General features: G+C 54.9%; 6 protein-coding genes across 6 annotated transcripts; 1 reads left to right on the plus strand and 5 right to left on the minus strand.

Moving 5' to 3' along the window:
• Window positions 1-1,396: 1,396 nt before the first annotated feature.
• PHYSODRAFT_366754 (hypothetical protein) lies at window positions 1,397-2,083 on the minus strand (the record flags this gene model as incomplete). The annotated part of the gene is made up of 1 exon (XM_009536811.1): window positions 1,397-2,083. A coding segment is annotated over one exon (687 nt), but the record flags the coding sequence as incomplete, so codon positions are not given.
• A 1,662-nt stretch (window positions 2,084-3,745) lies between these two features.
• PHYSODRAFT_338915 (hypothetical protein) lies at window positions 3,746-5,484 on the plus strand (the record flags this gene model as incomplete). Its single annotated transcript, XM_009536812.1, has 3 exons — window positions 3,746-3,862; window positions 4,223-4,801; window positions 4,936-5,484. 3 exons carry the CDS (start codon window positions 3,746-3,748, stop codon window positions 5,482-5,484), a joined length of 1,245 nt encoding a protein of 414 aa, XP_009535107.1.
• Window positions 5,485-7,302: 1,818 nt separating this feature from the next.
• Window positions 7,303-15,755, minus strand: PHYSODRAFT_318554 (hypothetical protein; the record flags this gene model as incomplete). Its single annotated transcript, XM_009536813.1, has 4 exons — window positions 7,303-7,620; window positions 7,740-8,414; window positions 8,454-8,626; window positions 14,927-15,755. The coding sequence occupies 4 exons, from the start codon at window positions 15,753-15,755 to the stop codon at window positions 7,303-7,305; spliced, it is 1,995 nt and encodes a 664-aa protein (XP_009535108.1).
• A 1,294-nt stretch (window positions 15,756-17,049) lies between these two features.
• On the minus strand, window positions 17,050-18,128 carry PHYSODRAFT_305476 (hypothetical protein; the record flags this gene model as incomplete). The annotated part of the gene is made up of 2 exons (XM_009536814.1): window positions 17,050-17,271; window positions 17,337-18,128. The coding sequence occupies 2 exons, from the start codon at window positions 18,126-18,128 to the stop codon at window positions 17,050-17,052; spliced, it is 1,014 nt and encodes a 337-aa protein (XP_009535109.1).
• A 282-nt stretch (window positions 18,129-18,410) lies between these two features.
• PHYSODRAFT_429481 (hypothetical protein) lies at window positions 18,411-18,731 on the minus strand (the record flags this gene model as incomplete). The annotated part of the gene is made up of 1 exon (XM_009536815.1): window positions 18,411-18,731. A coding segment is annotated over one exon (321 nt), but the record flags the coding sequence as incomplete, so codon positions are not given.
• Window positions 18,732-19,013: 282 nt separating this feature from the next.
• On the minus strand, window positions 19,014-23,275 carry PHYSODRAFT_523287 (hypothetical protein; the record flags this gene model as incomplete). Its single annotated transcript, XM_009536816.1, has 13 exons — window positions 19,014-19,218; window positions 19,300-19,358; window positions 19,436-19,578; window positions 19,651-19,741; window positions 19,811-21,405; window positions 21,477-21,862; window positions 21,949-22,148; window positions 22,222-22,348; window positions 22,417-22,505; window positions 22,587-22,745; window positions 22,827-22,872; window positions 22,964-23,076; window positions 23,168-23,275. The coding sequence occupies 13 exons, from the start codon at window positions 23,273-23,275 to the stop codon at window positions 19,014-19,016; spliced, it is 3,321 nt and encodes a 1,106-aa protein (XP_009535111.1).
• Between the last annotated feature and the right edge of the window lie 184 nt (window positions 23,276-23,459).

A 23,459-nucleotide genomic window follows, 5' to 3' on the forward strand; every position in this document is an offset into this window, starting at 1 on the left:
CCACCGAGGATGGAAAACCCGTCGTATCGATCAAACAAGGCTCGTCTGGGAAAAGCTGGCGCAACACTTGGAAGGGGTGAGCAGGATCCGTCCACAAGCCAAACTCCACGATTCCATCCACTGAACTGGGGGCGACCAAGTCGTCCTCGAAGACGAGGGGGACACTGGCGTTTTGGATGAGATGCCAGCATTCCGACGCTCCGGGTGCCGTGAAACCCGGCTCCAAGAACAGGGTAGCAAGACCACTGAGCTTACGCGATCCAGGAGCTACGTCGGAAGCGTCAACCACTGCTGGGGCAATCGACGCAGGTCCAGCCCTCGGTGAAGCTGTCACCGTTGCTGTTACCATCGCCCGAGCGTGAACAGAGGCCGACCGAGTGTGGAGTCGACTCGGGAGTGGCACGGTGGCCGCTTGTGAAGCTACTGGAACCCCGGTCGCGGCAGCCAGAGGAGAAGGAGCCTCCGAAGGAGCGACAGGTTGCGCCACCGAGGTTTCCTCTCTTTCGTCGGGGCCGAACATCTCCAGGAACAACGCTGCACGGTCCTCGGAAGTCTCGGACTCATGAGGCGACTCACCGCTAGGTGAACGGTCTGGCGGGCCGCCAGAGCCCTCGGTGACCCCAGCAGCCGATTCTCGAGGGGCACGGCCGACGCCGGCTGTACCAGACGAGACTGGCGAAGGAATGGAAGTCGCCGCCGAAGGCGAAACCTCGGATGGAACCTCGATGACAGTACCGAAAGGCTCGGTAGCAGAACCTTGAACCCCCTGAGCGCTAGCCGACACCCCCGGAATCTCGCCGGGCTCAAGGCCATATTGTGAAGTGTCGCTAGGACTCATACCCCCTCCAAACTCCACGTCAGACGATTCCTGCTGCTGGGATGGGGCTGGTGAGGGAGGCGAAGCGCGACTGGCCAGCCGAGGATACAAGGGGACGTCTGAGTGTTCGTACGGGAGAGGCTGAGACTCCAACCAGCTTGAGCGAGCCGTCGTTGGAGGACGCACCATCGACCGAGGAGGCGGGGAAATCTCTCCCGATGCCGAACGAGGATTGGATGGCGCGGCGGCCGCTGCAGCCCTGGCCTTCAGGTCGACTGACGGTCTGCCGTAGCGTTTGTGAGGAGGAGGCTGGGATGCCGTATTCCCGATGGAAGCAGACTCGGTTTGCCGACCCCGCTTGCGCGATGACGACTCAGTGGAGACCGGGGAACCAGCAGAAGCGTCCACTGAAGCAGCGGGAGCGGACGTAGCCTCGGTGGACTCAGCCATCGGCACGTCGGTCGTCTTGGACTCCTCTCCCTCCTCTGACGAGGATTCGTCATGGTGTGGACTCTCGACAGTGACCGTCGGTGGGGACAGCCCGAGAAGATTCCAATCAAGCTCTGCGGCGGAGATGCCGGCTGAGGCCAGGACCAAGGTGTCGACGTCGAGTCCGTGTGCTGCCGAGTGCCGACGAAGGATAGAATTCGCTCGCCGCAAGCTGTTGTTCTCGTCCGTTAACGCTTGAATGCGTGCGGGGATGACGTTTGCTCGGTCGCGGTCGGCCACCTGCTTCCGAAGCCTCTCCAACTGAGTGTTGTAGGTAACGAGGCTTGCACTTATACGCTCGTGGAGCTGGGTGTTCTGACGTACAGCAGCGGCCGAATCGGCCTCAGCAACGAGCGTCCGCTTCTCCAACGACTGAGTGACGTCAGCGTGGTGAGCGATGGCCGCGTTCGCTTGCATCAACTGAGCGCTGGCGTTGCTGAGCTGGACGCGCATGTCCTGGACGAGGTCCAGAGCTTGGTCGCACTCGGAGTTGGCCGAGACGAGGAAGTAGTCCGGCTTGGTCCGCAGGTTCATCTCTTCAGCGAGTTTATCTTTGGCGTCGGAGAGCTCTGCCTGGAGCCGGTCGTTCTCGCGGCGGAGGGCCACCAGTTCATCAGCCTCCGCAAGAAGGAGACGCGGAGGAGCAACGGCGGCAGCCAGCACCTCACCGACGTTAGTAGCAGCTTGCAGGCTGTGGTCGAGAGCAGCGTTGACTCGAGCTGGAGGTGAACGGGCAACACCTACTACGAGACGAGCGAGTTCCAGCATCTGCTGCTCGCCCAAGACGACCGCTGTCGGAGGAACCTCGGCCGGGCCAGCACCAGCTCCGGCGCGACCCCCTACAGCCGCCTCCCCCCCCCACCCCACCGACGCCCCGCGAGTTGCCAACGTGACCGAAGGCGCGGGAGTTGGCGACGGTGGAGCGCTGGCGCTTGGCGGCGGTGTCGGCGGCGAGTCGGGAGCCTCTTCACTGGAAACTGCCGGCGAGGGAGTCTCGGTCGCCCCAGCAGCAGACTCAGGACTACTTGGAGGAGCCGGGGGAGGGTCGACCGAGGTCCCGGAGGCGGCAGGAATGAGCGTAGGGCCACCTGCAGGCGAGGCCGGGACTGGAGACACAGCACCAGCGGCGATAAGGGCGGGGGCACCCGCCGAACGAGCCTGTCACGCCGGACGACGACCCGAAGTGTCGGTGGCGACATCAACAGCTCCCAGAGATGACCAAGATAGAGATGGAGTCAACAACGAGGATCCGAATGACAGTGAGGAGCAGCGGGAGCGACGAACGTACCGGTCCGGAGCACTGGAGAGCCCGAAGAGCAGCGGCAGCCGCGTCGGCGAATGCATGCGACGGAGGAGCCATGGAGTCGAAGAACGGAGGACGCCTAGACGCTCACCTGTGTGGGAGGCTCGCGTCGAGGCGGGGGCAGTTGTGGTATTGGAAAGTGGCAGTTTCCAACGCTGTTGACCCGCCAGCCCGACAATCAAGTTCAATCATGGGGCGATCAAGGCAAGGTCAAGCGAGAGACGGAGATGGCTGCTTCTGATTGGATGATGACATTATCCTCGGTAGAGTGACAGGCAGTGGCCGAAGCCTCGTCGGGTCCTAATAGAACCCCGAACGAGGCTTCATGGTACCCACTTTTAGGTACAGATGCATTTAGTTATGTACTTCGGTCGCACTTATTAGTGTGGCCGCGGTCGGCATTTGATGTGTCCGGAATCGCCTTATTGCGGTCGTTCACCCTAGATATTTGTATAGGGATATGGGACTCATCATAGGATGATCAGAACGAGGCCCCAGGGCCTCAGAAAACTCAGTAATAAAAAGACAGTCTTCCCCCAAAGCCAACAAGGGTCAAGTCCGACTTCGGTAAGTGTAGCTAGCTTATTGTAGTGCCTGGACACGCTCGGCTGCGTGTGGATGCCTGTCGGGGAGCTTATCGTGCATTGACCGAGAGTTTCCTTGGCAGCGCCAAGAGTTGGCGTGGCCGGAGAGGCAGGAACGGTATTAGAGTATCGTTCAGTATATATTTGTGGGATTAGAGTGTCCCTGAGTGTATTAGTCTACCTACCGAGGTTTTACCTTGGTCCCCCTGTATAAGGCCTAACACGCCGGTACCCTTCCTTTCTGAGGGACTGCAGTGGGGTTGCGCGAAAGCGCTACATAGTATCCTAGCCTTAGCTCGTGGCTAGCGGTACAGGTTTTTGGGTTGACCGAAGACAACCTAAGGTGCACAGAGGCGCTTGCAACCGACCCGGTGTAAGGGATCGTTCCTGGTCTTCAGGTTTTGATCCAATAAGCGCTTACCTTTGCGGGTTAGCGTGTTGTTGGTGCCTCTAATACCTTTTAGTAGATGAGGATTTTAGTGGAATTACCACACCACAATGGTTTGGGCGACGCCAAGCCTCTGCACAACCCCAGCAGCATTTTTTGGTCATATGCGCTACACTCGCGAGCGGGACGCTAGGCGCATCGTTCGCCAACCCTTTGAGTTTCAAAATGAGCTCATAGTGCTGTACGGCTTCACCGACACAATCGACAGTGGTGACATCTCGGTCGGAATCATCTTCACTTCGCGAAGGCTTTTTCGAACAGCTCCCCGAACAGTGGCAGGTCAAAATGGCGAGATGCTCGGGGTCACAGATGGAACATACAAGCTTCACTTCGGTGGTTGGACGCTTGTGTCTTTTGGCACATTTGGACTTCGTTACACCGCTTCGCACGCGTATCAACAGAAGTTTTACCCGATTGCATTCATGTTCGTCAGGACGGAGACCGCCTTTGCGTATACGAAGCTGTTTTCCGTATGCAAGCAACGGTGCCAAGAATGTTTCGGCGTGACACTGGACCTATAGTTTGGCTCATTGGACCACTCCACATCAATTGCGAACGTTTTCCGGACAGTCTGATCGGAGATCAAGCTTCTCGACTGCTGGCCCCATCTCGACCGGAATGCTCGGAAGAAGAAAGGGTTGCTTGCAGAGTACAACCGCTACAACGACATCATCAAGCCCCAGCTCGATTATTTGAGTCAATCGCGCTCGAAGCAGCAATTCGAGGCGCTTTCCGCACTCATTACTCAGAATTGGGACGACTTTGGTGAAGGCGAGTATGCGGCGTGGCTAGACACGGAATATCTTACAGAGCCATGCCACCTGTGGTTCTATACGGCCAGCGACGTTCCAGGAATTATTCCGAACCAGAATCCGATTGAATCGCACCACCACAGCATCAAGACTACTGCAGTGAATCAGCTGCGGGCTTCAACAGGGCATGTGCTTGCGTCGACTCTACCGAAAATCCTGGTCGAGTGCGTGATGGAAATCGGGTCGGAGTCTATCCAGCACTTTGCAGCTGGACCCGTTTCCGCAGAGGTTCTAGCAGCTGGTGTACTCCTCTGCAACGACGACAGCCATTTCTCGACTCACCAGCGCAAGTCGCGCAGAGCAATCTGCAACATCCGGACGCATTACTTCAACCAGAGATACTCCATCGTCCGGGACGACAAGTGCATGGATTGAAGGTGAACGCGAGCCGAACAAAGACCTCTGAGAGCTCGCTCAGCGGATCCCTCAAGGATGATGAAATTGTGGAGAATGTCCAGCTTCGATAACTCTCACTGCACAAGGTGACGGTGTTGGATCGACTTCCGTATGAGCGCGACTGGAACTCTCCGTTGTGGTCCCTGGAGGAGATCAACACCATCAGAAAAAAGGTCAAGTGTGACTGCAAAGATTTCTACCAGACGGGGTGGCTGTGTGCTCATGTACTAGGATGCCTTCACCTCGTTGACAATCTTGATTTGGCGGTGATGCGTCGAGGGCTCCCAGCTCGCAGTCCTCCCGGTAGACCGCGCAAGAAAAGCAAATGCCTCCAGCGAGATGGTGTGAGAACATCCCAATACTCCGTCGATGCCCTGGTGAAACGACTTGTGGACAAGCCAGCAAGTGTTATCAACTGGAGCGTGCTAATCGAAAAGACAGTTGCCGAGGCGGATGGCGAGGGGTCCCAGCGGGCCTATGTTGGCAAGATTAAACCCCCCTTCACTCGTGGAGGAAAGCGGTTCTGGGAGATCGCGTACGAGGATCAAGATGAAGTGACTGTCCTGGAAGTTGAAGCTCTTGCAAGGACGATCAATTTCTCCTTCCAAATGGGGCACAACATTGTTCCCAACTAATGCATATCTTCGACACAACAGCGGTAGCGTGAAGTTTCAGCAGAATAGCAAGTGGACGACATAAGGCTAGACGTAGTGAGCACTTCGGGCGCTACGAACTAGGGACCGAGTAACCCGGACATTTGTTTTACATTTTTCAATAAATGCAATATAACCCTTGTGAATGCAATAACACCACCGAAATGAAAACTAGCCAATAATGAATGAAAAGCAGACTTTTTGACCATAAATGGAAAGTAGCCGCTGAAAGAATGAAAAAAAACTGCGCCCGCCTGAACCTGCTTGGAAGCGATGAAAACTCCAGGCTGAAAAGTCTCTCAAGGAGATCTAGGGATATGCTCAGTTGTGGTTGGAAGCAATGCCTAGTGTCCACGAATTGACCGCACCCTTTCAGAAGCCACTGCCTTCTAACCGACGAGCCCACTCATCTCGTGTCGCCACCTTGAAGTGTTGATGGACTCTTCCCTCTTCATGTGTGTAAGATCACCGAGTGTCCAAGTAACTTTCCAAAGCCCTATTTTCCTCTCCACACAGCATGACAAGACCATTTCTCTGGAGCAGAAGAATATCTGCCTTCGTTGGGTTGACGTGATCTCGTCCCCCTCCAACGTACAACGGTGTGGCGTGACACAACGATGTTGTCATTTCAAGTAATGCATTATGACGAAGTTGGCACCCAAGATGCAAGGGTGGCATGTGATGCTTTATGGAGGAACTTTTTGGCATTTCCCGCTATCCGGAGCTGTGTAGTTGGCCATAGTGTCACGAGCTCAAGCTTACCCTCCGAAATGGGGAATGGCCGATATTGTGTTTGAACTGTAAATTTGTGAAGTAGTGCATAGGTTGTACAGCAGCGTTGCGTAAATAAAAATTGCAATAACACTATTGATAAGATTGGGGTCAACAATTACAATTAGAAAATTGGCTGCAATGATATTATTGTATTGTACAAGACAGTTGATTTGATAACTGTATGTGCGTGGGTAGCCAACCAAATGATACATACAGACCCTATACAAACCACAAGAATACAATTCAATGTCTACATTGTACAATTAAATTGTAGCGTGACGGCAAATCTCAATCAATTTTTCAATATAAATTGACGCAACGCTGTTGTACAGTATATTATTAATACAACTTGTATTGTGGCTTTCATCCGTTTTGGCAAATCGGGTGGTCCAAGATCCGATATATCGGGTCCGATTTGCTGGAGGGCTCCGATTTAGCAGGAAAGGCTGAGGGAAGCAAACTATATATGGCCCGATTTGCGTCTGGGGGCTGCGAGTTGCGAGCAGGGGCCAGAAATGCCGCTTTTCGCCGGCAAAAGGGACCGCAGCGAAAACATGTCTGGGGCCCTCTCAGATCGGCGTGGCACGGAGTTGAAGCGGCCGTAGATGTTCACACATGTGATTTAGATGGCCATAGTGCTATGAAGTGGCTATATACAGTGTACTATTGTCCCCAATGTCTTGCAGTTCTAATGCGTTCTGAGAGGTGGGGAGGTATGTCCAACTTGGAATGCCTCCCCTTTGAGCCTTATGCTACTAACTCAGGCCAAATATAGCTAAATTGGACTAACCGATCATGTGGGAGCTCCATTTTATATAAATCGGACTCCGAGATAACACGTCAAATAGGGAGGCAAAATAGTTGAAAACCACAATACAACTACTAACTCTCGCTGCGCGCAGGGCCAGAGGTTTTATTATTGGATGGGAAGTGCTCGAATATGAGGAACTGCTTTCAGAATCGGGTTCCTTGCTACGCCACGGGCATCGCACCGTGCAACTTATGGTCTTCTTCGCTAGCATGGTACTACGTGCACGGGTGCGCTCGAGTGAGTGTACCGTCCTTCGGGTCCAGACGCCAGAGTAGCAAAAGCACGTTGAACGTGCGTATTATTTTCTTCGGCACCACACGCGCCAGTAGCAACAGCATGACGGAGGACGATCGGTAGATGTGTTCCCCGTAGTAGAGATACCCTGTGAGCAGCAGTGCTTCGACAGTGATGCAGCGCTTGCCGTTGTACACAACGTACGCAATGTCGTCGTAGTCTCGGAAGAGCTTGTCGAAGGGTGCATCGAGGCAGTTCCTCTCGAACGACGTGACGTTGTCAAGCAGGGATGGCCCTAACTTGGTGGACGTGATCTCCTCCACTTGGGCCACACTATCAGCGATGGGCGGGACGATAGCGAGCGACGAGATTGCCACGACAACTGGAACGACTCGAGCACCCTCGTCTTCATCTGTACAGCCACCTTCCTATCGGTGTAGGATATGATCGCAGCCACAAGCGCCAGCGCGAGAGACAGCACTGTCACCACGGTGGGCATGTTAATTCTGAAGAGGACGCAGGCGTCGTTCAGTCCGCAGTACTTGGCACCACGCGCAGAGGTTTTGCACAAGATCTCTGCGTTCTGGGACAGAATGGACCCGATGGCGGTGCGTTGGATGGACTTCAGCAGTAGCCCCACGCACAGCGTGATGGCAACCTGCATGGCTTTCCACGTGAGTCGGAACCGACGGTCCAGTTGTCGGTCCCCCGACCGAGCCTTGGCCAGGTTGATGAACGAGTACGAGAAGGCGAAGAAGGAGCACGTGAGGTTAGCGATGGACTCGTCCGTCAGCGTCCCCGTCGCGAGCCCTAGCAAGCACAAGTCGGAGTTGTACACGAGGTGGTACGTGACTTGGGCGAGGTAGATCACCTGCATGACGCCGTTCTGGCAGCGGTAGGCCCAGATCTCGGTCAGTAGAATGGATCGCTTGTGCGACATCACCTGATAGAGGCTCACGATACCGAGGGCGAGCAGTTGTGCCACCACGAGACCGGACAAGACACTGATGGAGACGCGATCGGCGTAGCGACTACGGAACGTGTTGAGCTTCATCCCGACGCGGTTGCCGACATTGGGGTCGATGTAGTGCTCCTATTCCCACCAGGAGTTAAAGTAGTTGTGGATACAGACGCCTCCTGTGCTGCAGAGAGGGATGTCGTTGGGGGAGTGCACCATCGATCCATAGCTCAGCCAGTGCTTGGAGACCTCGCACGTGTCCTCTATGTAGACGCCCGTAGTGTTCACTGCACGCACCCAACAGCTGCCGTAGTAGGCTCGGAAGTAAGACTGCACGACAGTAGTCGCTCCGTTCTTCGTCATGGAAGCGTCGGCTGGAGCTGAGCGCGAGATTTTGGCCTGACTACTGGTTGTAATGATCTGCACGTGCAAGAGCAGAACACAACCCCATCATCAGTTGAGTCCGCACGCAGAGAGCCCAAGTCGTCGTCTGCATACTCACCGGTTGCGCAAGCTCCTGCTCCGGCACGCCTCAGCCAACCACTTCATGTTTAGGACCGAGCGCCATGAGGGCGCCCTCGGGTAGATCGATAGCAGCAAACAGACAAAGACATCAATTCAGTTTCCATTTTACTCGCAACACAACAAGCACAACCAGAACCTTACACTTGGTAGCACTTGCGCCTCAAGTGCGCGCTTCCGTCCAGTTCCAGTCTCCGTTCGAGTCCCAGTTCCAGATCCAGTCCAGTCTTGCCACGCGTCGCTAGTGTGCACGCCGTCCAGCCTAGTCCATCCCGCGTTGCCTTTGCGCACGCCGTCTTCCTCGCCTACGTTCTTCGGTGCGCCGCACCTGTACCTCTCGCCGTTCAGCTTCTCCGGGTGCGCCGCGTGCGTTGCCTCGTCCGCAGCTTCGTTCCGCTCGTCGCCGACGGGACCTCCATTTTTGCCGGGCTCGCTCCTTTTCTTTCTGGGGGAGGAGTGGCGACGCGCATTGTCACACGTCACTTCGTGTCGACATCTCATTGGTGCATGTAGCCCAATCACTCCCGGGTGTCCATACGCGGCACCCACCTCGACCTTCCGCTTGTCGCCTCGGCTGTCACTTGCAAACAGTGCGCAGTCGAATGTAACATCCGCGTCGGTGGCCGTTACGAGTCTAGTAGTAGGAGTCTTTGTGCTCCGAGGCGGGTTCGAGTTAGCGCCGGACGGAATTGCACCAGTTGCTTCCTTCGGGACGCTGGAGCAAGTGGTTGGTACTTGTCGGAACCAGAGCTCCAGGACGAGCGTCTGTGACTTCGTTGGGGCTTACAGACATTGTCGGAAGCAGCGCTCCTGGGAGTGCCTGCGACTTCAAACTTTGATTGATTTGGCTGAGAGCTTGCGCGCCCCAGCCATCTACTGACGACGTGTCTAGCGTAGGCGCAAACATGGATGAAGCAGCTATGCAGCACGCGGACAGCGTGCAGCAGATGTTCGCCTCGCTCGCGGCGATGATGCGCGATCAGCAGCAGTTCATGGCACAGACAGCCGAGCTGCAGCGCCAGATGGCGGCGACACTGCAACAACAACAGCAGCAGCAATCCACTTCGCAGCAGCAGCAGCGTGGTACCGCGAGTACGTCTCCCACGACGGGAACTTCCTGCACTCGGTCTCGCAGTTCGAGGAGCTGCTGACCAGCGAGTTCACGACCCCCGATCGCCAAGAGCACCTGCGCGACCAGCTCCTACGCCAACGCCAGACCAACTTCGCCTGCCTCGAAGATTACGTGTCGGCCTTCCGGCACATCATCTGCAAGGTAGAGGACATGAGCGATATCGACAAGGTCATGCATTTTCAGAAGGGGTTGGTCGTAGAGATCAGGCAAGAGGTCAAGCTGCGCCAGTTCCGAAACACGACGGACGCGATTTCATTTGCACTGATGTACGACCGAACGCACGCTCTAGGATCGCGTCGAACCCATGCGAACCGGGGAGGTCAAGGTGGCCAACGCCTTTAACAGTCGTTACATCGCATCGAGGAGCCGACACCGATGGAGATTGGAAGCTCGCGCTTCATTTCTCGCGACGAGTGTCTGCGCAGTAATCTGTGCTTCTACTGCAGGGAACCCGGGCATCGCTTGGTCACGTGTCCAAAGAGGCCAGCGCGCAACAACCCCCGGGGTGTATCTCGTCCTCCACATGGGCGCGGGTCCTTCCGCGCAAACCAGGGCTCGTTCCGCCGTATTGTCGAAGACGACGTATCCGACGAAGACGAAGACGACTACGTAGACAGCCGTGACGACCACGTCGAGGTCATTGACAGCTTGCAGTTGAACATGGTGTCCATCGCCACCGAGCCGTCAACCAATCGTGAACTGTCGCGATTCGAGGGGGCGATGAACGGGCGGGCAGTGCGAATCTTGATCGACAGCGGTGCAGAGCGCAACATTGTGCACCCTGGCCTCGCTCAAAACTGCGTTGAGTCCACCAAGGTCACGGCGGAGCGCTTTGACGGTACGACAACGCCGGCCCGTACGACGCAACAATGTTTGGAGACTATCAGCTTTGCTGGCAGAGACTTCAACACAGTTTCCCTCATTGAGTGGGAAGTGTCGACAAATCAAGACGTGATCCTCGGGCTTCCATGGCTGGTGCAGTTCATCCCGGGTATCGACTGGCAAACCGGAGTGATGCGGTTCCCCCAACAAGCGCTTAGTGCATGATTTCAGTTCGGTGAACGACAGTCTCGAGGTAGCGGGACCGTCAGTGGCTTCAGTGGAAGTGAAACCTGAGTTTCTTCAGCACCCCCTGCCCCCGAATCTGCGGCAGCAGCTTGACGCTCGTGTAAAGGCAGGCTACTTCAGTATGCCTTTGGGGCCAAGCTCGATAACAGCGCTAGAATGTCAGCCATTGCCACGCATCTTTGACAACGAAGGCGATGACGACACGGAGGCATCGTCGTTGTGTGTACTCTCGGCGGCAGAGTTTGAGACAAAGGTGAAGGCCGACGAGTACGCCGAACTGTATAATGTCACAGTGAAGACGTCGCCCAAGGTGAAGTCCGTGCCGTCGCAGCTTCAAGCAGTACTTGACGAGTTTGCAGATGTCTTTCCTTCAGAGTTGCCGCCTGGATTACCACCGAGCCGCTCAATCGAGCACGAAGTGGTCTTGAAACCAGGGGCGACGCCCAGCAACCGCGCCCCCTTCCGTCTCTCGAAGGTTGAGCAGGAGGCATTGGACATCTTTGTGGCAGAGCTGCTGAAGAAGAACTGGATCGAAGTGTCGGACTCTCCATGGGTATCAAACATCTTTGGCGTGCCCAACAAGGATCCCGCGACTGGCAAATTCCCATCACGCTTGGAGTGGCTACATTCGAACAATCCGCACATGCCCATTCGATGGGTCATTGACTATCGCTTGGTGAATGCGGCCTCAGATGTTGCCAAGATACCGCTGCCGCACATCGAGCAGCGCTTTGATCGGATGGTGGGAGCAGTGATCTTCTCGATTCTCGACCTCGCCAGTGGATACCACCAGATGCGTATGTTTCCGACGTCCAAGCAGTACACGGCATTCAGGACAAACCATGAGATATATTATTGGAACGTGGCGCCTATGGGCCTGGCCGGCATGCCGGGCACGTGGACGCGCCAGATGCGCAAGCTGCTGAGCCATCTACTGTTCGTGGTCGTTTATCTGGACGACATCTGCATCTTCTCGCGGTCGATGGCCGATCACGTCGAGCACTTACGGCAAGTCTGTGAAATCCTTCGGGCTCACAAGCTTTACGTTCGTCCGGACAAGTGCGACTTCGGTCAAGCTTGGGTCGACTTCCTTGGCCACACCATCTCAGCTGATGGCTTGCACGTGGACGCTCGCAAGACTCGAGCCATCGCCGAGTGGACAGAGCCTAGCAACATCAAGGATCTACAGCGCTTCTTGGGCCTCGCCGGATATTATCGTCGCTTCATTCATCAGTTTGCGACACTGGTACTTCCGCTGAGCTCTTTGGTCAAGAAAGATGTGGCGTGGGTATGGGATGACGGTCAGCGCCAGGCTTTCAATGCCATCAAGCTTGCGCTCCAGCACGCACCGGTACTACGTCTGCCAGACTTTGACAAGCCGTTCATTTTGACAACGGATGCTAGTCACGCGTGCATTGGTGGAGTCCTCTCTCAGCTGCATGGCGGCAATGATCTCCCCGTGGCATTTTTCAGCAAGAAGCTTGGTCCGCATGAGCTGAACTGGCCTGTTCACGAGAAGGAACTCTTTGCGATCAAACAAGCGCTCACCCGTTGGCGCCATTACCTCCATGGAGTCTCGTTTGAAGTGTACACGGACAACTCGGCGTGCAAGTGGTCTCTACAGCATCCCCGCCTGTCTGGTCGCCTGGCTCGCTGGCTGGACTTTTTTGCGTCCTTCCAGTTCACGTTGCATCATCGTCCAGGCGCTTTGAATGTCGTCGCCGACGCGTTATCGCGCGCCCGTGATGCTTCGTCAAGTCCGGGGGAAGAACCGGAGGCTGGTGAAACCGAACCCGAGCCGCTGGCAGTGTGTACGGCGTGTTTGACGTCGCCGACATGCACGAACATTCGCGACGCGGCATCGCGTCGTACCAAGGCTACGGAGAAGCTCCAAAGCATACCGACTCGCGATCAAGCCGTGATGCTTGCCGTCAAACAGCCAGCCGCAAGGGCACATGGTGTAGGCACGGCACAGTGGCGTATGAGATTGAACGCAGCATCGATGGAGGACAGCACGGTGATAAGCACACTCCAACTGGATAACAAAACGAAGCGGGCGTTTCAGAAGGCATACAGCAAAGATTCAGTCTTCAAGGTGCTGTGGAAGTCCGGTCGCCCGTCGGAAGAGTACGAAATCATTCGCGGGTTGATCTATTTGAAGAGCAACGACAGCCAACGCCGCCTCTGTGTGCCAAACAACCGGAAACTTCGGCTCGATGTCATTCACAACGCGCATGATGCGGCGATCATGGCGCACCCAGGCATCCGTCGCACTCAGCTTGCTGCGGCACAGTGGTACTTCTGGCCGAGCATGGATCTGGACATCAAAGCCTACGTTCAGAGTTGTGAGTCATGCATGAGGTACAAGTCAAGCACCGGACGAAGAGCAGGGAAGCTTCAGCCGATCCCGTTGCCCGCTGCGTGTTGGGATGTTGTCTCGACTGACTTCATCACGCATTGGCCTGTGTCAGACGGCTTTGATGCGATCATGGTCGTGGTGGACAAGTTGTCAAAGCGTCCAGTCTACATCCCGACGCACACGACGGCGACTGCGGAAGACATTGCCAAGCTGTTCTTCAACAACGTCATCCGGTACTATGGTATCCCATCGACCATCATCTCCGACCGGGACCCGAAGTTCACGTCGAAGTTCTGGAAAGCACTGGTACAGCTGATGAAGATCAAGACAGCGATGATGACTGCCCACCGAGCGCAGGCCGATGGCCAAACTGAGCGTCAGAATCGGACTCTCGAGGACTCGTTGCGATGCTCTGTTTCGTACCATGGCAACGACTGGAATGAGCACCTGCTCATGATTGAGTACGCGCACGCAACACTGGTGTCCAGCCCGTCGAAGCTGTCGCCCTTCTTCGTCGACACCGGTCGTCACCCTAAGAACCCATTGGGTAGTGTGGAGAGCGATCAGCCGGTGGCGAGGTCTCGTGTGGAGTACGCGTCTCGATTTGTTCAGCATCATCAAGAGGTGATCGAACGTGCTCGGAAGAATCTGTTGGATGCGCAAGAGGCTCAAAAGAAGTTCTACGACCGGCGTCGTGCAGCAAACCCATTCAAGGTCGGTGATCTAGCCTGGCTGTCGACGCAGGACCTGAACATCTCGCACGCCACCGCGGAAACGACGCTTCGCTCACGGAAGTTCATCCCGCGCTTCATCGGTCCGTACTCGATCCTGGAACTTCACGGCAGCGTCGCGCTGCTGGATCTACCGGCCAACTTGAAGCACATCAGCCCACGCTTCAACATCGACAAGCTCAAGGTATACAACAGCAACCCTGATCGCTTCGTCGGCCGTGTGATCCCGAAGTCGACTCCCGTGATTTTCGACGACGATGGCGAGCCACTACACGTTGTCGAAGCTCTGATCAAGAAGCGCATCTTCAACCGCCAACCTGAGTACTTGGTCAAGTGGCACGGGCTCCCTCACCATGAGAACACGTGGGAACGCGAGCGCGACATCAAACACGTCAGCCACTGGCAAGCGCTGCTAAACGATCTTCGCCAACGCAATCGAGTGGCACGGGCCTAGTGGAATTCTCTTGAACAGAGTTTTCACGGTACTGTTCCTTATATCGCGGGTCTACGGTACTACCAACTTCAACTTCGACGACTTCAACGTTCAAGGTGCCGGGACTCGCTCAAGTCGGGGGGAGTGTAATGATCTGCACGTGCAAGAGCAGAACACAACCACATCATCAGTTGAGTCCGCACGCAGAGAGCCCAAGTCGTCGTCTGCATACTCACCGGTTTCGCAAGCTCCTGCTCCGGCACGCCTCAGCCAACCACTTCATGTTTAGGACCGAGCGCCATGAGGGCGCCCTCGGGTAGATGGATAGCAGCAAACAGACAAAGACATCAATTCAGTTTCCATTTTACTCGCAACACAACAAGCACAACCAGAACCTTACACTGGTGAAGCTGTACGGGAAGAGCTTTAGTTGGTCCGGGACGACTGCCAGCAGGTCTCGGCCGTCTGTGTCAAACGCGAGTTTCGAGCCCACGAGCTCGTCGGTGATCTCCACTACCGGACGACACTCGGTGTAGTCGGGGAAGACGTGCGTGTCCACGGCAGGGACCTGGCCGAAATCCGTGCTGTCAGGCTCGGTGGGGTACTGGAATAGCCGCACGACGGACATCATCGTCCACCCCGTGACGCAGTCTTCGGCGTGCTCAATGGCCAGCTCCAGCTCGCGGATCATCTGAGGCGAGAGGTTGAGCTTGGCCACGGTGATGATGTTGAGCAGTTCTTGGGCTGTGCCGGTGACGACGATGGGGGAGGTCCCCCACTCATTCTTGCTGCTCTGACAGAGCGTCAGCGCCTCGTCGCTCAGAGAGCTGAAGTCGTACAGCGACTCAGTTGGGGGGAGGGAGGTGAAGATGAAGAATGGCGGTGCGGAGGTGATTGCCATGTTTTCAATCAGCTTGTACTTGAGCATGGCGATCTTGCACGGGCCTAGGCACCCGGTGCAACCGCCGGCCATTGACGGGTCTCGCTCAGTGAAGGCGAAGATGCTTTGGTCAGCGTTGATGAAGACCGTGCCGTCCGATAGGTAGGCCGTCGAGGTGAACAGCAGAATGAGAGCCAGCGGGCCTGCAATGACGCGCCCTGCGATAGCGATGTACGCAGCGACGGCTGCAGGTCGACAAAGTGAGCTCCATCCTTGCGTCTTGCGTTGGTCTTGGTAGTACGCCTCGGCCCAATGCGCAGAGCTTCCTTTTTCGTCGGTATGACCGCTCATCCCTGTGTGCTCAGCGCACCTTTTGCGAAATTCACTATGAGCAGTAGCTACTGTAGCGAATACAAACAATAATATTTGACTAGAAGCTGTCAATGACAGCACCAAGACCTTTCGTTCAGATTTAGAGGAAAGTCTAAAGATAATCTGACGGACAAGACTGCGAGCATGGAGGCAATGTAATGCTCGACGGGGCCAACGCAGCTCCTTCCCAGCACGGGACTTCATCACATCATATCACATCAACGATGACTGCAATGACGCTCGCAATTAGCGACCAACGGTCAATCTCATCCCGCGTGGGCCTGTAAATCAACTGAAACTATGTTAAGAGGCCCTCTGTTCCTCTGCTTTCGCTTGTGAACCTACCGATGCACCACGCTATGACGTCTGTGCGTGAACAAAATATGGATGTGGGAGCCAAGGACGCCGCGACTAAACCAAACAAAAAAATATAGCGTACTGTTGTTGGTCAAATTCCTCGATTTGAAGCTGTGCACATGCGATTTCTTCTTTTCGATCGAGTCTAGCTGCGCTTTTAATTAACAACGAGCCGAAGACTATCCATAATGACAAGTCGAAGGCTAAAGCCTGCTTTGAAGCAGTGTTGAGAGATAGTTCAATTACAGATTTGAAGTAGGAAATACTGTCACTCAGGAGATCTTTACTGAAATAAAGCACAACGTCTGAAATACTACTTTAGTACTACAAGACCGATCCGTTTCAGTCGTATCCCTCGCCACAAGGATATGACTTCCAACGCAATTCAAACGAAGCCCAAAGCACCCGAGATACGTATAGTCGGCGGGTATTTTGCCAGCTCAGTTGCTGTTAATGATGTAATATCGGGCGTGCACTCGCGTCGCTGCAGCAGTTTGTCAAACACACACAGCTTTTGGATTGGAGATTATGGTTCAAGTAGAAAGCTACGCCTACCGCCTTGCTGTATCTCACGGAACATACAAGGAATTCATCATGAAATCTTAACTCGTATAGAATTCACAAAACAGCACGAGTTTGCTGGTACCTAAATTCAGGGTGGCCACCAATTATCGGTTTAATTTCTGAGATAAGTAGCAGTAATCCGCCAACGATCTAAAAGCGCGCTTGGAAGTTCACAGTAGAAGGCCTTGCACACCGACATTGGATAGAAATCTGCAACATGATGATGTTGCACTCGAACTGCGCCCACGATTTGGAATCGACGACTGTGTCTCAGGCTCGCGAAGGTGTGTTCAAATACAAGACTGTTATACTCGGTAGCGAATTCATGTACGAAAAGCTTGTTTCTGACGCATTATTCGATACGCTTCGCTAAACTCGCGAGCACATCATCCGCAGTGAGCTCCGACCTATCCATCGCCGACAGAAGCATCACCTGCACGCTTTTTAAAGCTTCGGGCAACGGGCAAAAGTCCTTCATCAGCTGCCCCAACTGGAACAAGTCGTGCTGGGACTGCAGGTTTTGTCCTTCGAATGGGTGCTTCCACTTGATCACTGCCTTGTTCGGATGACACGACTTGTCCATGTCAATCAGCACCCAGTAGCTGAGGTGGGCACCAGCACAATGTTTTGCCAACTCACATCGCCATGGCAGTAGCCGCGTCCGTGCCAATAACCCAATGCTGTCAGCATTTGGCGCAGCCAGTCCCCAACTTCGTCCTTCGTAGGAAGTCGCAGATAGCCAATTGGGGAGAGCGACACGACCAAACTGCCGTCTTCCGTCTCAACCATCTTCTCCACAGTCTGCAGATGCGTCACAGCACTGCCTTCTGAGCTTGATTCTCGCAGCGTCTGGTAGACGTTGACGAGTCGCGCGAGGTCTTCCGTGCCAGGCGTAGGTTTGATCGTTCGTTCAACCACTTTATCCAGCAATATGATCTGTCGCGCCTTGTTTAGATCAGGGACAAACGGTTGGAGCCCACACGGATATGGTCGCTTCGTCAACTTGCTCATCTGATGGAGCACAAACGCCAAGTTGTAAAACACTTTGAGCGCGAGATCCTTGTCGTCGAAAATGCTGAAGTCGAAGAGTGTCGATACACGACACGATCGGTTTGCTCTTTCGATTGCCACCACTCGCAAATGGGCTCCGGAGGTTGCGTAGCCCAAAACGAACGGTAGGTCGCCGTAGAGCACCTCATTCCACGCTTGCATCTTGGAGGTCAACTCGTCAACCGACTTATTGATATCCTCCGAAATGTCGTTCTCCTGTCCACGCAGCAGGACGACACCGTGGCTCTGGAGCAGATAGCTCGGGTGAATGTCCAACTTCGCTCGGTCAACATGGGCCCTTCCCCTTCCAACAGGAAAGCCCTTGGCCCGACACATGGAGGTTGTCATTCCGAGCAATACGTCATAGTAGTATTGCCACATCTCAACCGAGGCCGATGCATCCGGATGAACGCGTCAAATGATGGGAAAACACTTCATACACGCCTCGAGGTCGTCACACGAGATGAGTGGGCCATTCGGCTCGAAGAGGCCCTCGGACTGTCGATTCAGCAAGAGCCTGAACGGCAGCGGCTTCTGGAGGAGTGTGACCAGTTGATGGACACTGGGGAATGCTCGTAGCTGCAGCTCGGAATAGTCCCAAGTCTCCGCCAGAGATTTCTCGACGTGGAGTCTCTGGCGCTTCAAAGCAGGCTCAGAGGTGGTCGGGAGAACCACCAGCACGTGGACCTCCTCCTGCTTCGCTTGGAAGTCCTCTCCAAAGTGCTTGGGGTTCTTGATCCATCGCCCAGGATTCATTGGCTCGAAGCCCTGCAGACGCCCCTCCTCATCGAGCGCCACAGCTGCCGCCTCATCCAGACTCAGCCACTTGCCGTCGTCTCGCTTCGCCAGGAAGAGCTGCAGATCGTCCGCAGGGAACTGGTACATCTTCCGCTCCTTGATCACGTCGTGTAGGTCGCTAACCAGTTGGCTGTCGTCGATGGTTACAGCAAACACGCGTCCCGCTGCATTAACAACCAGGCAGAAGAACATCTTCACCGCCATCTTTCCTCGAGACGGCAGATTGAGAAATGGCAGCACCTTGAGTCTAGTGTTTTGGTTGTCGGGGTTCAGAATATAGGTAAGCTGATTGGCACGATAAAATACTGTCACTAATGCCGGAGACGAACGTTAGTGATGGTTTTGGTCTTTGTATGAAATGGATGCCACTTCGTAAACTGAACAACACGAATGGATGCTACTTACTGTACTTCTGCGCAGTACAGTCGGTGTCGGCATACCGCACTACAAGCCGGTCTAGGCATCTTCTCAGGCAAGCGCGGTGCGTTGGTGCGCGACGTGCGACTTGAGCGAGTCGCTGGTGGCAGACACGTCGGCTTCGGCGACGGAGAAGTCCGTGTTGCGAGCCTTGGAGAAGCCGGCGTACATGCGCTCGAACTGGAGTCGCGCGGACTCAGACGTCGACGGCTTCGCGTTCTCGAACGCTGTCTGGACGTGCGCTTTGGTGATCAAGCTGGGGTGTTGTTGAACAGAAGCAACAGTGAGTAGGCGAGTTCTTTACCATAAAACGTTAAGCATATATGTCGGGACGAACCTTGAGCCATCGCCGTTGAGTTTTTCATGCACAAGCTCCAGCTGTGCTGAGTACATGATCTGTATGCAATCGACACGAGAATGCCACTCGGTTAGTACCAAGCTTCAGTATAATGGCAATAGCTACGAGTACGTACCGCTTGCAAGTCAGCTCCTGAAAGGTGCACACTTTTCGGAGCGCTGGCAATCTCAGGAAGGTATTCCTGCGCCTCGTCCGAGAGCTCCATGTCTTTGGAGACCGCGCGAAGAATATCCAAACGCTCCTCCTCATTCGGAAAACCTGTAGCAACGAAGAGCGTGGTATGGCATGAGTACATTGCAGTCAGCCCTGCCTTTTGTCGGCCTAACGTACCGCAGTATAGTGACTTGTCCAAGCGTCCAGGTCGAAGAAGAGCTGGGTCGATCATATCAGGTCGGCTTGTAGCAGCCAACACGTAGACACCCTGTTACCATAGTAAGTCGCACTCAGTAAGTATCCAATGCTTCATCTCTGGCAATGAAATGCCAACTACCTTTCGGGCCTCCACGCCGTCCAAGAAAGTAAGCAGTTGGTTCACCAGACGATCAGTGACCCCAGTGTTATCGGCACCGCGGCGGGGAGCGATCGAGTCGAACTCATCAAGGAACAGCACTGACGGAGCAGCCGATCCAGCACGAGCGAACAGATCACGGATTGCTTGCTCACTCGCACCGATGTACTTGTTGAGAACCTCGGGGCCCTTCACGCTGATGAAATTCAATCCACATTCATGCGCCACCGCACTAGCCAACAGGGTTTTGCCGCATCCAGGAGGGCCGTATAGCAGCATTCCAGCCGGGAGCTTAATCGGTGTGTTGTCGTACAGCTTTGCATAGCGAGTCGGGAGCTCCAGGGTATCCTTGAGTACTGTTCGTACATGCTGCAAGCCTCCAACGTCACTCCACTTGATGGAGCTCTTGAAGAGATCAACCCCGATCAGTGCCGTCGGCTGGAAGTCCTCAATCCCCTCGACGAAGTCGCTTTGTTGCACCTTGTGACTTACCTCCGAACTGTTGCTGGGTTGAAGCAGAGCGTGTCGCTTGAACATTTGATGCAAAGCCCGATCCGTGGCACTGGATAAATCCCGAAGGCTGTACCCTTCTGTCAAGGACGACAGCAAGCCGAAGTCAATGGCGGGGTCAACGACAATTTGCCTCGACTCCTTCGCTCCTTTCCCCGTCGAGTTTGCGTTGTCAATCTTCATCTGCAGCATCTCGCGAATCAAGGTCTCCCGTCGCTCAGCGTCCGGCGATGTTACTTGAATGGGGCGGTCGAAGAGCCCGCAGCCTCGCAACGTCTTGTGGATGCTTGTATCAGATCGAGCAGCGGCAACAACAGCCACGCTCTTGCTCTGCATCGCGTTGCCGACAGTTTCGAGGAGCTTCCTTCTTGCGTTCTTCTTCTGCGTCTCGGCCAAACGCTTGACAGCTTCACATTCACGCTTGAACGACGCGTTCAACTCTGCCGTTGCTCTCCACATCCGCTGGCAGTTCTGGTTCATCAGCACTAAAAGAAGCTCCGCGATACGTCGAGATTGTTCGTTGGCAGCACCCGCAGACTCGTCCTCTTCGGGCACTAGAGCGTCCAGATTATCGAAGACAATTAACGCTGGAGCGTGAGCCGCCGCTTCTTCAAACACGTCGTTCAGCCGCGACTTCACCGACTCCATCTTGAGTCCGCGCAAGTTTCGGCACTCTACCATCGTCGTAAAAGCTCCAAATCTTGACGATGTCTGTACTTCGTGTACTAAGGCCCGCAGCATTGTTGACTTGCCACTGCCTCGCTCTCCATGCGCCAAAGCGTAGCCAGGGGGTTTCGTTCCCAGCAGTACTCGCGCGGCTGAAGCATCTCGAAACAGTACAGGGCGAACGGCCTTCATTAGTGACGAGTACGCCTTTGCTCCACGTGATAGCTCCAGAACTGAAAGGTTCAACGCGCTGACTGATGGAGCCTTGGAGCGCATCTTCACTAAGACTTGCTGTTGGGATCCAGCTGCGTTTTGAACAGTGACTTGGTTTAACGATAGGATATTGCCGCCGTTGCTCCCACCCAGCACAGTGTACTTCTCTAACGCCCCGACTGGAACGCCTACACGTATCGACATAATCATCATTAGGGCATCCATCCAAGTTACATCACAGCACTCGACAGGACAGTACCTTTCAGTTGCTCAGCGCTAAAGGTCTCCTCTGTGTCATACTGGACCTCAACAATTGTATGAACAATTTCGCCACTATCCAGCTGAAGGCGAAGAACCGATCCAGAGCTCACGACATGGCTGCGGTCGGCGGAGCTACTCCGCCGCAAAAATGCCTGCTGAATGCGGTTCGCCAAGACAGAGTATTCGCCGTCAGTACCATCGGGAATGGTGAACAACGTCACCGAAGCAGGGGGAAGCTCCGGCAGCTTCAGCACGCGCAGGTGGACGGATTGGTTCGCAGTGACGCCCAGGCTAGCACTTGCACCTTGGTTGAGCACCACATGACCTCGGATAACTTCGTGGGATGCCTTTAGTTTCGCAACATAGCAGCATGTCGGTTGAGCTCTGTTGTTGCATTGATTCAATACAATTATTAGTATGAGATCCATTGCGTTTAAACAGCTACATACAAACAACAACAGAGCACATACCGTGGGTTTTCACCTTGCTCGTTTGATTCAGGAGTCGTCCTCGCAGGAGATTTAGATTCCGGGCTCCACAACGCGACTACAGGAGCTTGTTGGGCATCCGAAGGAGCATCGGGGATGATTGCACCGTCGAGCATAGCTAGAGTTTCTGGGTGGACCCACAGTTCATCGACCGTATCGTTTTGTAGTGTACCGATATCTTCCTGCAACAGATAGAAGCGAAAACACATGATTTAGTGTAATGAATGCTGTCTTCTTAGTATAACGGTATCGCACCTGGACAAGCAGTGGCGACGACTGCTCATAGTACAAATCGGGGCTCAGACCGCGCTCTTGTTCTTGCACTTGGCGCTCTTTGGGGGCCACAATGACCTCAGATATCGGCGTCAATCGCGCGTGCTCCCTACAAAACCCAGAACAAAGCATTCAGGGTCTATAGCAAAATCCCTTGAACAGCATTGCACTACGTACATTCCAACGGGGAGAGACGCGCGGACTCGAATGAGCGTGTTCTGGTTGATCCAGATCGGACTCACTTGCTTGTCATTGACCACACACATCTGCCATCGCAACCAACACAGAACGACCCTCATCAACAACTGCTCCCCTTCCCCTCAAAAGCAAAATGAACCACTTCCTACCTGTCGCAGCAGTTCCGTCTCGATAGCGCCCGCATGCAGCTGAATGAGCTCCCAGTCGTCCGGCGTGCAGGGCTCCACGTTCACCTGCCGAGCAATGGGCAGCGCGTCCACCACATGAACGCCAATGAACGTCTGCGGTGCCTTCTCCAGGTGATCTTGCTGCACAAAGACGCAATATACACAGTCAGCACCACCAGCACCCTCTTTTCCCATCCAGAGCCTACAGCCTCAAAAACGCACCAGCCCAACACAGCGCGCCAACTCCGCCGGCACTTCAACCACATCACTGCAATGCAAATCAATGCAGCAACCACACGCACCCATAGAAGTCAATTCAAAGAACCCTCGCCATTGTCATCAGCGCGTTCTTCGCCCACCTCCGCAGCGCTCCGTCCTTGACGAGGCCGCCGATCCAGCCCACGCACACGCGCTGGACGTAACCGTCCACCGTCTCCCACGACAGCTCGAGGATCGTCGACCCAGCGCCCACCTGCAGATAGCGAATAAAATAAAATCCACGAGTGAGTGACACAATGGGAGGGATACTGGAGGAGGATTGAGGGGACGAGACGCCAACGCACGAGCTCGGGGCCGCCCAGGAAGGTCTGCACGAAGGCCGGGGGGAGGTTCACGAAGCAGCTGCTCACGGGCACGAGCGCCGGCGCCAGGAACGCCCCGCGCGCAGCCATCTCTCAACTCTGTCGGCGTTGCAGTTTGGGCAATGATGCATGCGTCAACGCACTTGGAGGGCTCCCTGTCAAACCTGCTAGAGTTCGTACTTAAATGAGACTGGTACAAGTTGAAGTGGGCTGGTACACGTACGTGTGCATTGCAGCATCCGTTACGCCAGCTTTGAGTTAGTACATGTACTGA

Source organism: Phytophthora sojae (assembly GCF_000149755.1).
Source record: "Phytophthora sojae unplaced genomic scaffold PHYSOscaffold_9, whole genome shotgun sequence".
NCBI classification, from domain to species: Eukaryota; Oomycota; class Peronosporomycetes; order Peronosporales; family Peronosporaceae; genus Phytophthora; species Phytophthora sojae.